The sequence below is a fragment of the Dendrobates tinctorius genome, unplaced genomic scaffold, assembly GCF_039654945.1.
Source record: "Dendrobates tinctorius isolate UK_male_01 unplaced genomic scaffold, ASM3965494v1 ptg000030l, whole genome shotgun sequence".
Taxonomy (NCBI): domain Eukaryota; kingdom Metazoa; phylum Chordata; class Amphibia; order Anura; family Dendrobatidae; genus Dendrobates; species Dendrobates tinctorius.
Window position 1 is genome coordinate 25,211,281 of NW_027361698.1, and position 12,253 is coordinate 25,223,533.

Consider the following 12,253-nt stretch of genomic DNA (forward strand, 5'->3'; position numbering starts at 1 on the left):
TGCCATAACGACCATGAGTATGGCATCTGATTTTTACGGACACATTACAATTCTGTAAGATGGGAAACTGTAACTGGTCCTGTAAAAGATTAATAGCTGCGGAGTAAAAAAAAAAAAAAAAAGACGGACTGCATTCTGACTGCACAGGGATGACAAGTTAGAAAAAAAATCGTGCCACTTTTCTGGATAAGAATGGGTCCGATTTTTTTACACGCTCATGTGAATTCAGCCTAGGCAAGGAACTGGGCATGCCAGTAATACGCAAGTCAAGTTGAAGTTTGAAAAGTTTACTTGTAGTATTCACAGAAAAAAATGGCATAATTACATTTACAATAAAGGGTCTAAAACTTGAAATGTTGGGTTTTTAAAATAGATATTACTTGCATAAGTATAAAACACATGTTCAAGCAAAAAATGTTTAATTAGGATGTCCGTTCTAAATAATTCCACAGTTATTTTACCAGAGTTTTTTTTTTTTTAAATATATATCTGTGACAAATGTATCTGTAGAAGGATCTACATTCATCAAGAGTTCACAAATCATTTGTTTAGTTACATTTTTACACTTTATAAATGCCTTCATATATACATGATCTAGTTTCGCTCTATAGTCACATATGCCAAGTCATATCTTCCCGGTCAAGAATGCCAAAAGATCATAGAAGTTTCTTCAAGCATAGTAAACACTACCACTGGTCTTTGGCATCTCTTCATATCAGGAAGGAGAATAAAAAGAAAAAAAAAAAAAAAACAGTTGCAACCATAGGAGAGAAAAAAAAAAAGTACAAGTCATTCATCACATAAGAGAAACACAAAATTCCACACGATTTGACATACATAAATCCGTCTAAAACATAAACCACAGAACGATGGCCATTCTCAAAGGCTTGGAGATTGTAGAAAAGGACTTTGGTGTGGCCTATTCACAGGAAACAAAATTGATGTACACCAAAGGCCAGGACTCTCGGTATTAAGTGGAGCTATTTTACAAGATGAGGGCTCCTCCGCATACCCTTGTCACTTGCATATTTGTTGTTGGATGTGAAGTAAAAATTCATAGTAGGAAAATGCCGCCTCTGAACGGTCTTCAATTAAGTGTTGGAAGAATTCAGTCTTCCCAGCACTGTCGTCCCTGAAATGACAAAGACGAATTCCTTCTATAAAGCGGAACAAGGCAAGTATTAAATTACTTTCCATTCACCCAAGATTAACATTTTCTGGACGCCTCAAATGGTAGAAATCATTTATTAAAAGAAACTTTAGCGCATCTAAGAAAACTATTCCCACAGAATGCACACATAAATCAAGTCATCATACTCGTTAATTCTAAACTGAAGTAAATTTCTGAGGATATCACATCCTCAAGAGTGGCAAGATGCTGGAGTAGACAGATGTAATAAAATTGAAAAGATATAGGACTGGATTCATCCCAAAAGTTTCCCACAAAATTTAGTTTACAAATTGCACAAAAAATTGCGTTTAATCAGTCACAACTAGTTCATCATAACTTACACCACAAACGTTGTGTCAGGACAGAAATGTGCTCTAGACTCTGACTGTAGGTTTCTTGTAGCACATGCCAGATAAAAGATGTGCCAAATTCATTAAATGTGTCTACAAAATATGACCTACTGTTTGCGTAAGGATCATGTGTTAAAGGGAATCTGTCAGCAGGATTTCACACCCCAATCTATATCTAGATGTGCATGTAACTGTTTCTAAGACTAGTCCAACAATACCTTTACAATGCCAGTCCCTACCTCTGTTATTGAGAAATCAATGTTTGGGCTGATATGCAAATGAGGCTGTAGATCTGTAGCCTCCGTTAATCCAGCTCTATTTCCCACACAGTGCTGACTCCTCCTGCTTGACAGACAACCTCTATATGCTGGGTGACTTCAGGCAAATGAGTAGTCAGTCAAGAAGGAGCAGCTGCCTCTAGGTGAAGAATAGGGCTGGAGTGACGGAGCCTTCAGATCTAATGAATTTGCATATCAATTCAAACACTCCTTTCTCATTAACGGCCTGTCCAGGTAAAGGACTTGTTTTTAAAAGAGCTACATGCACATATATAGTTTGGAGAGGTGGGGCGGGGAGCGAAATTATGCTGACAGATCCCTTTTAATTTTTTGTGTTAAATATTTTTGGAAATATCACCATATCACAATCTTTATTAAAAATGATAAAATAGAAAATTTGCAGCCACTGGGGCTTTTCTTAAACTCCTAACCTCTGGTTTCCGGAAATCCTATATTTGAAGCAATGAACAGATTCCATCCCTATCTTTTGTATTGAAGCATATGAGTGTGTGAAAAGGTCATTGAGAAAAGAGGAGGAGCAGGGTAAGATCACCTATTCTGAACGGTAGAGCCTGTTCTATCTGCTGTGTATAGAGGTGTTAGCAGTCGTATTCCTGCCTCGGATAATATCACTAGTTTGGGGTATCTCCCTACCAATTTTAAACTGCAATCCAATTATGGCCAACTGTGGCTTACTATGGAGATTCACCGTTTCCTTATAGATTGTAAGCTTGTGAGCAGGAACCTCACTCCTCCTGTAACTGTTGAACTATGTGTTACTTTGTGAGATCATTATTGTCTATACGTGTCCCCGCTTAATTGCGAAATGCTAAGGAGTATGTTGGCACTATATAAATAAAATTATTATTATGAATTGTAATACTAAGCTATGAATTTATGTATACATTTCTAGGAGGGATAACAGGGGAACAAAAACAGACATAAGAATGGATGCTCTAGGATTGGTATTTCATGAAACATACAGGTATTTAATTAAGAAAAAAAATACACATACTTCAACACATAAAAAAGAGGGTTTAACGGACTGTCCTGCGTAAGCCATGATATAAAATTTCTTGTTCTTTCAGATGCCACAGTGTCCAACTCTGGAAGCTGGGTCTACAGAAGAAAACACCGGGTCAGTGAAATCATACACACTAGATGTAAACTGCTATAAAACTCATTAACATACAAGACATTAAGGGCAAGAATACTATATTTTGTAAATTAAACTACGCAAGAAAAACATTTTTGCTGGAAAGTGTGCTTGTCTCAAACAGTAAGAAGGGTTGAGTAGCTCTGGAAGTTTATTACATTCCCAGCTCAACCTTGCAAATGAATGGGAGGCCCGAACATTCGGTGTTTCCCAAACTGTCATCTATGTGACAGCGCGAGAAACACCGGCTCTGATCGACAGAGCTCTGCCGTTCCCACGCTATCATGCAGATGACCCCGTGTGAGCCAGCAGCTGTGACAGTCAGTAACAGGCAACGCTGATTAGAGTACTACTCATCATCTCACATTTGTGAGAAAGTTCTCAAGTTGCCAGCACTGACGTCATTGAGGTCACCGGAGTTCATAGATTCTGAACTTTGCGCACCTTACTGTCGTCACCGCTCTGAGCTGCAGCCGAGTTCTCAGGCTCAGCACTCTACTGGATTCACAGCTACATCACGCCACTGCTCAGCCATGTAATTCAGATGTAGCAGAGTTGGGAGTGCATCATGGAACATATGGCTTATTTTACTGTCGGGACAGGTGAGAAATATGTTTTTTTTATTTTACATTTTTGAAAATAAATGGGTACAAGATTACATAGTAATTAAGGTTGAAGGAATACTTTAAGTCCATCTAGTTCAACCCATATCCTAACCTAACCTGCCCTAACATGTTGATCCAGAGGAAGGCAAAAAAAAAAAACCCATGTGGTAATCAGTAAGCTTCACATTGGGAAAAAAAAAAATTGGGGAGTTTTATTTCAGATAATGGACTTTATTCTGGCTGCGACTTCTTTATTACAATCTGACTATGGGGTTAGTAATGGGGGTGTGTTATAGACGCCTCTCCACTACTAACCTCTGGACTTGATGTCAGCTGAAAATACAAAGCTGACATCAACCCAACAAATTTTACCCTACTTGCCACCCCACCAGGGCAAGTAGGAAGAGCCGGGCAAAGCGCCAGAATTGGCACATCTAATAGATGAGACTTTTATGTTGTGGGTGCAGGCTGATATTTTTAGGCTGGGGTGGGACCATATCCACAGTCCCTTCCCAGTCTGAGAATACCAGCCCCCAGCTGTCTGCTTTAGCTTGGATGGTTGTCAAAAAATTGGGAGGGACCACACGCTAGTTTTTAAAATGATTTATTTGAATAATTCAAAAATACGGCGTGGGGACCCCTCTATTTTCTATTTTTGATAACCAGCCAAGATAACGCTGACAGATGAGGGCTGAAGCCCGCAGCTGTCGGGTTTTGCCTGCACTAGTTATCAATATAAGAGGGGACCTCACACCATTTTCTTTTAAATGTATTTATTGCACAGGTGCTGGCTGATGAATACTCTCATCATCGTACGTCTACTCTCGCTGCTATCTGCGAGACCGGGCGTACAATGATGAGAGAAGTACTCGCATCAGTCAGCGCCTGTGACCAGCGGTAAACTTTTTGCCGTTGGTCACAGCTGCTGGCTCATACATCATACAGATGACAGGATTGGAAATGCAGTGTTCTGACCAGTGGTAACTTCAAAGGTTACGTTGATCAGAGCCCGTGTTTCTCACGCTGTCACACACATGACAGTATGGAAAACACTGGATGGTCGGGATTCCGAACCCAAACAGTAACACTGACTTCAGGGAGTAGTCCATGTGCGGGGTCTGTGCATGGACACTAAGTGTTCGGTACGGACCCAGAAATTTACCTTTTGGGTTCCCCCATCCCTAATGAAGAGGAGAGTACATTTACAATGGTATATAAATAAATGTGTTACCATGTATATTCTTTGTGTTTTATATCTTTTACTTTCGATTGACAAAGGCTGTTATGGGAAGGGAATCTGCCACCAGATTTTTGCCACCCAATCAAAGAGCAGCATAATACACAGACAGAGACCCTAGTTCCAGGGATGTCTTAAGGGGGTTTTACACATAGCGATATCGCTAACAATATCACTAAAGCATCACCGATTTGGTAACGCAGCAGCGATATCGCTGTGTGTGATACTCACCTCCGACTGGCTCCCCCGCTGTCCAACGCTGATCGCGCAGCTCCATTTCTCATCGGGAGCTTCCTGCTGGGAGCGACGCGTGGACACGGACGGAGGACGTCAGTCTGAAAGGTAAATATCGTCCGCTGTATCGCTGCTGCAACACTGTGAGATCTTCCTGTGTGGCAGCTCACTAGCGATCATTTAGCGATGCACCAGCGATCCTGACCGGGTCATATCGCTGGTCGGGATCGCTGGTGCATCGCTAAATGTAAAGGGGCCTTTACTCGCCAGCTTGCTCTAGTTTTGATAAAAATCACTGTTTTATCAGCAGGAGATTAACACTCGAGAACTAGTAAACCGGCTTCCATATTCATGAGCTCTGTATAAAATCACCCAACCAGTGATTGGCAGCTTTCTGTGAACATTGTGCAGAAGTAGAAAACTGTAATTCAGTGGTGTGGAGCGGTTAAACAGAGCATGCATTAAGAGAACTGCTAGATATGCAGCAGATAACAGTGAAAATCAGTAGTGCGCATGGCCACAAAATACTTCCGGTACATAAGAAACAACTATGTATGCCGGCGCATGAGCACTACTGATTTTCGGCTTTGTCCTCAGTTGGACAAAGCATACTGCGCACGCGCGAGGTCATATTTCAATGTGCACGCGCAAAGTCTGTATGCGATCTGCAATTTTCACAGCGAAGAATGCGTACATCAAGCCGAGGAGGGGTGGAGTGCCGAAACAGAGGCAACTCCCACCGGACAACAGATTAAGATACAGCGCAGGACAAATAAAAAAAGGTATGGGTGATACATGGGGAGTCAGGGGGTTTCAGAACTAGTTGTGGAACGCATAGCTGACACTCAATGTTCCCTTTAACCACTCCACTGCCCTATAACACCAAAAATTTTCTTTTTTGTTGTCCAACATTGACTGGGTCGAAACACTGAAAACATGGTAAGTCTTTACATCACTTAATTCTGAACACTTTACTTCCATATTAGGAAGCACCATGAGTTGCAACCTCAAAATTAAATTAGTCATATCCGAAAGTCTTGGCACCCTTGAAATTGTTCCAGAAAATGCAGTATTTCTCCCACGAAATTATTGCAATTACACATCTATTGTTATACACATTTATTTCCTTTGTGTGTATTGGAACAACACACAAAATCCCAAAATGGCTTGAACAAAATTGTTGGCACCTTTCCAAATTAGAGTAACTAACTTTGTTTCAAGCATGTGATACTCATTCAAACTCACATGTGGCAAGTAACGGGTGGGGGAAATATGAAAATCGCAACAAAATTATAGAAAAAATAGAGAAATATCAATAATTTCAAGGTTGCAAGTCCATCTCAAGAGATCTTGATGTTCCTTTGTCCATGGTGCGCAACATAATCAAGGAGTTTACAACCCATAACACTATAGGTAATCTCCCAGGATGTGGACAGCAGAGAAAAAATGATCATCGATTGCAACACATGGTAGCTTGGATGGTGAATAAGCAGCCACAATCAAGTTCCAAAGAAATTCATGCTCTCCTGCAGGCTTATGGTGCATCTGTGTCAGCACAACCAACAGAAAAGCTATAACAGGAGACCCAGGAGGATCCCACTGCTGACACAGACATAAAAATGCCAGACTGCAGTTTGGCAAAATTTATGTGAGCAAGCCAAAATCCTTCTGGGAAAGCGTCTTGTGGACAGATGAGACAAAGATATTAGAATGGTTATGTGCTTTATCAAAAAGCTCTGCTTACCAAAAATAGAATGAAACCTACAAATAAACACAGTACCTACAGTCAAATATGGTGGAGGTTCAAAGATGTTTTGCTGCTTCTGGTACTGGGTGCCTTGACGGTGAGAGCAAGGCATCATGAAATCTAAAGATTACCAAAGGATTTTGGGTCACAATGCAGTCCCCAGTGTCAGAAAGCTGGGTTTACATCCTAGGTCATGGGCCTTCCAGCAGAACAATGACCTCAAACATACTTCAAATAGTGACCAGAAATGGATGGAAACAAAACGATGGAGAGTACAGAAGTGGCCAGCAATGAGTCCGGATCTAAATACCATTGAAGACCTGTGGAAAGATCTTAAAATTACTGTTGGGAGAAGGCATCCTTCAAATATGAGAAACCTGGAGCAGTTTGCAAAAGAAGAATGGTCAAAAATTCCAGTTTAGAGGTGTTAGAAGCTTGTTGATGGTTATATGAAGCGACTGATTGCAGTTATTCATTCCAAAGGGTGTGCAACCAAATATTAAGTACCACCAATTTTGTCCAGACCACAGTTTTGGGATTTTGTGAAAAATTACGTCCAATTTGCCTTTTTTTCCCCCTCTATTTTTCTGTGTTGTTCCAATGCACAAAAAAGGAAATAAATATGTGTATAACAAAAAACGTATAATTGCAATAATTTTCTGGGAGCAGGGCTGTGGAGTCGCCAAGCCAAACATCCAACTCAGACTCCTCAATTTCCCTGACTTCAGCCTTAGATTTTGAGACGCAGACTCTTGGACTCAGACTCCACAGCACTGCCTCACTACTGAGCATGTACATAAAGTGCACCACAGATTCATCTCCACTACGACCTCGCAGCACAGATTCATCTCCACTACGACTCCACAGCACAGCCTCACTACTGAGCATGTACATAAAGTGCAGCACAGATTCATCTCCACTATGACTCCACAGCACTGCCTCACTACGGAGCATGTACATAAAGTGCACCACAGATTCATCTCCACTACGACCTCGCAGCACAGATTCATCTCCACTACGACTCCACAGCACAGCCTCACTACTGAGCATGTACATAAAGTGCAGCACAGATTCATCTCCACTATGACTCCACAGCACTGCCTCACTACGGAGCATGTACATAAAGTGCAGCACAGATTCATCTCCACTATGACTCCACAGCACTGCCTCACTACTGAGCATGTACATCAAGTGCAGCAGAGATTCATCTCCACTACAACTCCACAGCACTGCCTCACTACTGAGCATGTACATAAAGTGCAGCACAGATTCATCTCCACTACGACTCCACAGCTCAGCTTCACTACTGAGCATGTACATAATGTGCATCATAGATTCATCTCCACTACGGCTCCACAGCACTGCCTCACTACTGAGCATGTAAAGTGCAGCACAGATTCATCTCCACTACGACTCCACAGCACTGCCTCACTACTGAGCATGTACATAAAGTGCAGCACAGATGCATCTCCACTACGACTCCACAGCACAGCCTCACTACTGAGCATGTAAAGTGCAGCACAGATTCATCTCCACTACGACTCCACAGCACAGCCTCACTACTGAGCATGTACATAAAGTGCAGCACAGATTCATCTCCACTACAACTACACAACTGCCTCACTACTGAGCATGTTCATAAAGTGCAGCACAGATTCATTTCCACTATGACCCCACAGCACTGCCTCACTACCAGGGCTGTGGAGTCGGTAAGCCACAGTTGCGACTCCGACTCCTGGATTTTATCAGGCTCCGACTCCTTCATAAATGGCCAATTCATAACAACAAATTTACTGTTGTAAAATATTAAACATCGTGCTTATTCAGTTTCTCACCATCATATAAGTAATCAGACCACTTAGAGCAAAAACTACATTTATTAGAATACAATTAGAATATAGCAAATAACTTTTATAAACTTTTCTAAACTGTAAGTAAATATGCAATAAACACTTTTATGCAGTTAATAAGAAGAAATCTATAAATTTGTCCTCAGAAAAAGTATTGCCTCTGTCAGATCCTCCTTCATGGATGCCCTCAAATCTGATCTAATTATTTTGAGAGCAGAGAACAACCTCTCTACACTAACTTGTGTTGGTGGCAAAGCAGTAACCACTCGGGCAACATCTCTGACAATGTCAGGATACAGAGGAATCGCTTGTTGCACTGTTATTTTTGATGAACGGTCAAATTTCTCAATTTCTTTTAGTGCACATGAAAAATTCTGCTGAAATGTACTGGCTGTGTTCCTTGATGGGGATGACTCTTCTTCTATGCGGGAACGCTTTGCACGGTCCTTGTGATCCAAATATTTTTCGAAATTAAATTCTTCATCAGTTGATGATGAGGGTGAAGATGTGGCAGGACGACCAAATTCTTCTTGTTCCTCCTGACTGTTCTGCAACCCTTTCATCCTTACTGCTATTTCAAACAGAGCTTCTTTTCCTTTACTTAGCTGTTGATCATCTAGAAGAATCCGATGCATTGGGTCTACATAAACAGCTGCCAAAAGAATGTTATTTTGTTATAGTAGCTCCTCTCTCCGTTTCATTGATGTAGCAATGCCACTTGCAATTAACCCTCCTCTTTGGGACAGGTGAAACATCAGGTTCTTCCACTCCTTTAAGAAAATACCTGGAGTTAAGTCCTCTGCTTGTAGTTTTTTAGTCACTGTAAATGGGTGCTCTAGCAATTTTTCCAGCTCAGTCACCTGATTCCACTGACTTTCATTTAGCGTCAGTTGAGGGTTAGCCATGTCTACAAGAAAGGTTTTCAGTTCAACAAAGCGCTGAATCATTAAGTAAGTACTGCCCCATCGTGTGGCTTGATCAATAATTGCCCCTTTTCCAGCACGTCTCTTCAAAATTGAGTCAACTTTAGGGGTTCTGGCAACAGTAGCCAATTTTCTCACCATGCCAATCAGTGCAGCAGCATGTCCTTCTTGCAGACTGTCTCTTATAGCCAGCTGTAGCGTATGCACAACACAGCGCATGTGATGAATGAAAGAACATATTGACAGTTTCAACAAGATCATCTAAACTATCATGTTGCTGTTCATCTGAAGCAACTTCAGTTTGCTCCTCAGTTACAATACTGTGTTCCTCTATTTCAAACATTTGTGTCTGTGGACCCAGAATGTTCTTCTAGCTGCTGGTCACCATCATTACTCTCATTCATTAGCTTAATAGTACTTATCATATTTGAAGCATTGTCAGTTACGACAGAAAGAACTTGCTCTTTTTTAAGTTCATATTCTTGCAGAACCTTTTCCACCAAGACCTGGAGAAACTCACTGGTGTGATGAGCTTTGGTGTCTTTTACTGCCAATGTCTTGGTAAGTATTTCATTTTTGTCACAAACAAATCGGACATTGATGGCAAAATAGTTCACTCTGTGACGTGTGCAGGCATCCATTTTAGGAAACAGAAAGCGTCCCTTGAGAGTTTTTTTAAGTTCTTCCTTTTGTTTAAAAGCTTCTTCGATTACTAATTTTCTAATACTCTCTCTCTCCAGAGAAACACCAAGCTTGCGGCCATTTCCCCATTCAGACACATAAAAGCTGGTCGTGAAAATAATGAAATAGGCACACTATCCTTTACAACAAGCTCTATGATCTGTTTTTTAAATGTATCTACTGTCATTGTCACAGTAACTTTGTCACTGACAAAATATCTTGCAACTGATGGCTGCAAAGTTCTCTGCTCCTTTGTTTGGCTGGAAGAGCTGGGCACTGGTTCATTGGTTTGGATGCAGTCTCTCATCCACTGCTTTCAGTACTTCTGGATGAAAGCGCTGTAAATGTCTCTTTAGATTAGAAGCTCTGGTAGGAGCATTTTTATCTTTGCCTGAATATGGACTACAGGGCGGCACGGTGGCTCAGTGGGTCCTGGGTTCGAATCCCACCAAGGACAACATCTGCAAGGAGTTTGTATGTTCTCCCCGTGTTTGTGTGGGTTTCCTCCGGGTACTCCGGTTTCCTCCCACATTCTAAAGACTTACTAATAGGGAATTTAGATTGTGAGCCCCATCGGGGACAGTGATGAGAATGTGTGTGCAAACTGTAAAGCGCTGCGGAATATGTTAGCGCTATATAAAAATAAAGATTATTTATTATTATTATGCACTCATCTTGGCTTCACAGCATTTGTTTTCATCTGGATCATATGTCATACACTGACAGACATAATGTTTTCTATCTTGAGTGATGGTGAAATGTTCAAATACAGCTGATTTAATGTGATGCTTCTTTGACATTCTCAGGTTTTTAATTCTGCATTCACAATCCAAATGACAATTGTTTTTCCTAAAAACAATTGTACAAAATTATTGCCAGGTCGTACAACTGATATAGTGGTCAGTAATACTGTTATTATTCCTCATGTACTCACAGTTAACTGATGCAAAGTTTGTTGAAAGGATAATACTTCTTACAGTCTTCCTCTTCTGAGTAGCAGGCAGCTGTGAGATGTTTGGAAGACGCACACCTAGTATGATCTAGTCTAGAGGAGGAGCTTTACTACTAAGAATTTGCAACACATTTTCACTTTCAGTTTCATACATTGTAAGTAGGGGGGTTGGGGCAGCATGAGGTTAACCAAGTATGATTAGATAAGGGCAGTGGAGAACAGTGACACACAAGAAGTAAAGGTACTGTCACACTTAGCGATGTACCAGCGATCCCGACCAGCGATATGACGCTGTCAGGATCGCTGGTACATCGCTAAGTGGTCGCTAGTGAGCTGCCACATAGGCAGATCTTACTAGTGACATCGCTGGGGACGGGGATCGCTACTTACCTGTCACACCAGGCGATCCTGCGTCCTCCCGCCCGGTTCCACGCGTCGCTCGTCTTCACAGCAGGAAGCGCCGCAGGAAGCCGACGACGAGAAACAGTCCTGAACGTTCTCGCGCGATCAGCGATAAGCAGCGGGGGAGCGGGTCGTAGGTAAGTATCACACACGGCGATATCGCTAGCAATATCGCTATAACGTCACAAGTTATAGCGATATTGCTAGCGATATCTCTTAGTGTGACATGCCCTTAAGAAATGTCTATCTCCAGCAGAACTGCTTATCACTGTTGTTCATAGTTTAATAGAACATATACAGAGGGGCAAAAAAGTATTTAGTCAGTCAGCAATAGTGCAAGTTCCACCACTTAAAAAGATGAGAGGCGTCTGTAATTTACATCATAGGTAGACCTCAACTATGGGAGACAAACTGAGAAAAAAAAATCCAGAAAATCACATTGCCTGTTTTTTTTTCATTTTATTTGCATATTATGGTGGAAAATAAGTATTTGGTCAGAAACAAAATTTCATCTCAATACTTTGTGATATATCCTTTGTTGGCAATGACAGAGGTCAAACGTTTTCTGTAAGTCTTCACAAGGTTGCCACACACTGTTGTTGGTATGTTGGCCCATTCCTCCATGCAGATCTCCTCTAGAGCAGTGATGTTTTTGGCTTTTCGCTTG

General features: G+C 41.4%; 1 protein-coding gene across 3 annotated transcripts in view; it reads right to left on the minus strand.

Moving 5' to 3' along the window:
- Positions 1-271: 271 nt before the first annotated feature.
- SEC24B (SEC24 homolog B, COPII coat complex component) overlaps positions 272-12,253 on the minus strand; it is a 162,302-nt gene continuing 150,320 nt past the window's right edge. For all 3 annotated transcript variants that reach the window (XM_073571976.1, XM_073571975.1, XM_073571977.1), the window contains 2 exons: positions 2,815-2,918; positions 272-1,132 (listed from right to left, as the gene is read on the minus strand). In XM_073571976.1, the coding sequence (XP_073428077.1) occupies positions 1,018-1,132; positions 2,815-2,918 (219 nt within the window). In that variant the 3' untranslated portion in view covers positions 272-1,017. The remainder of the gene's footprint in view (positions 1,133-2,814; positions 2,919-12,253) is intronic.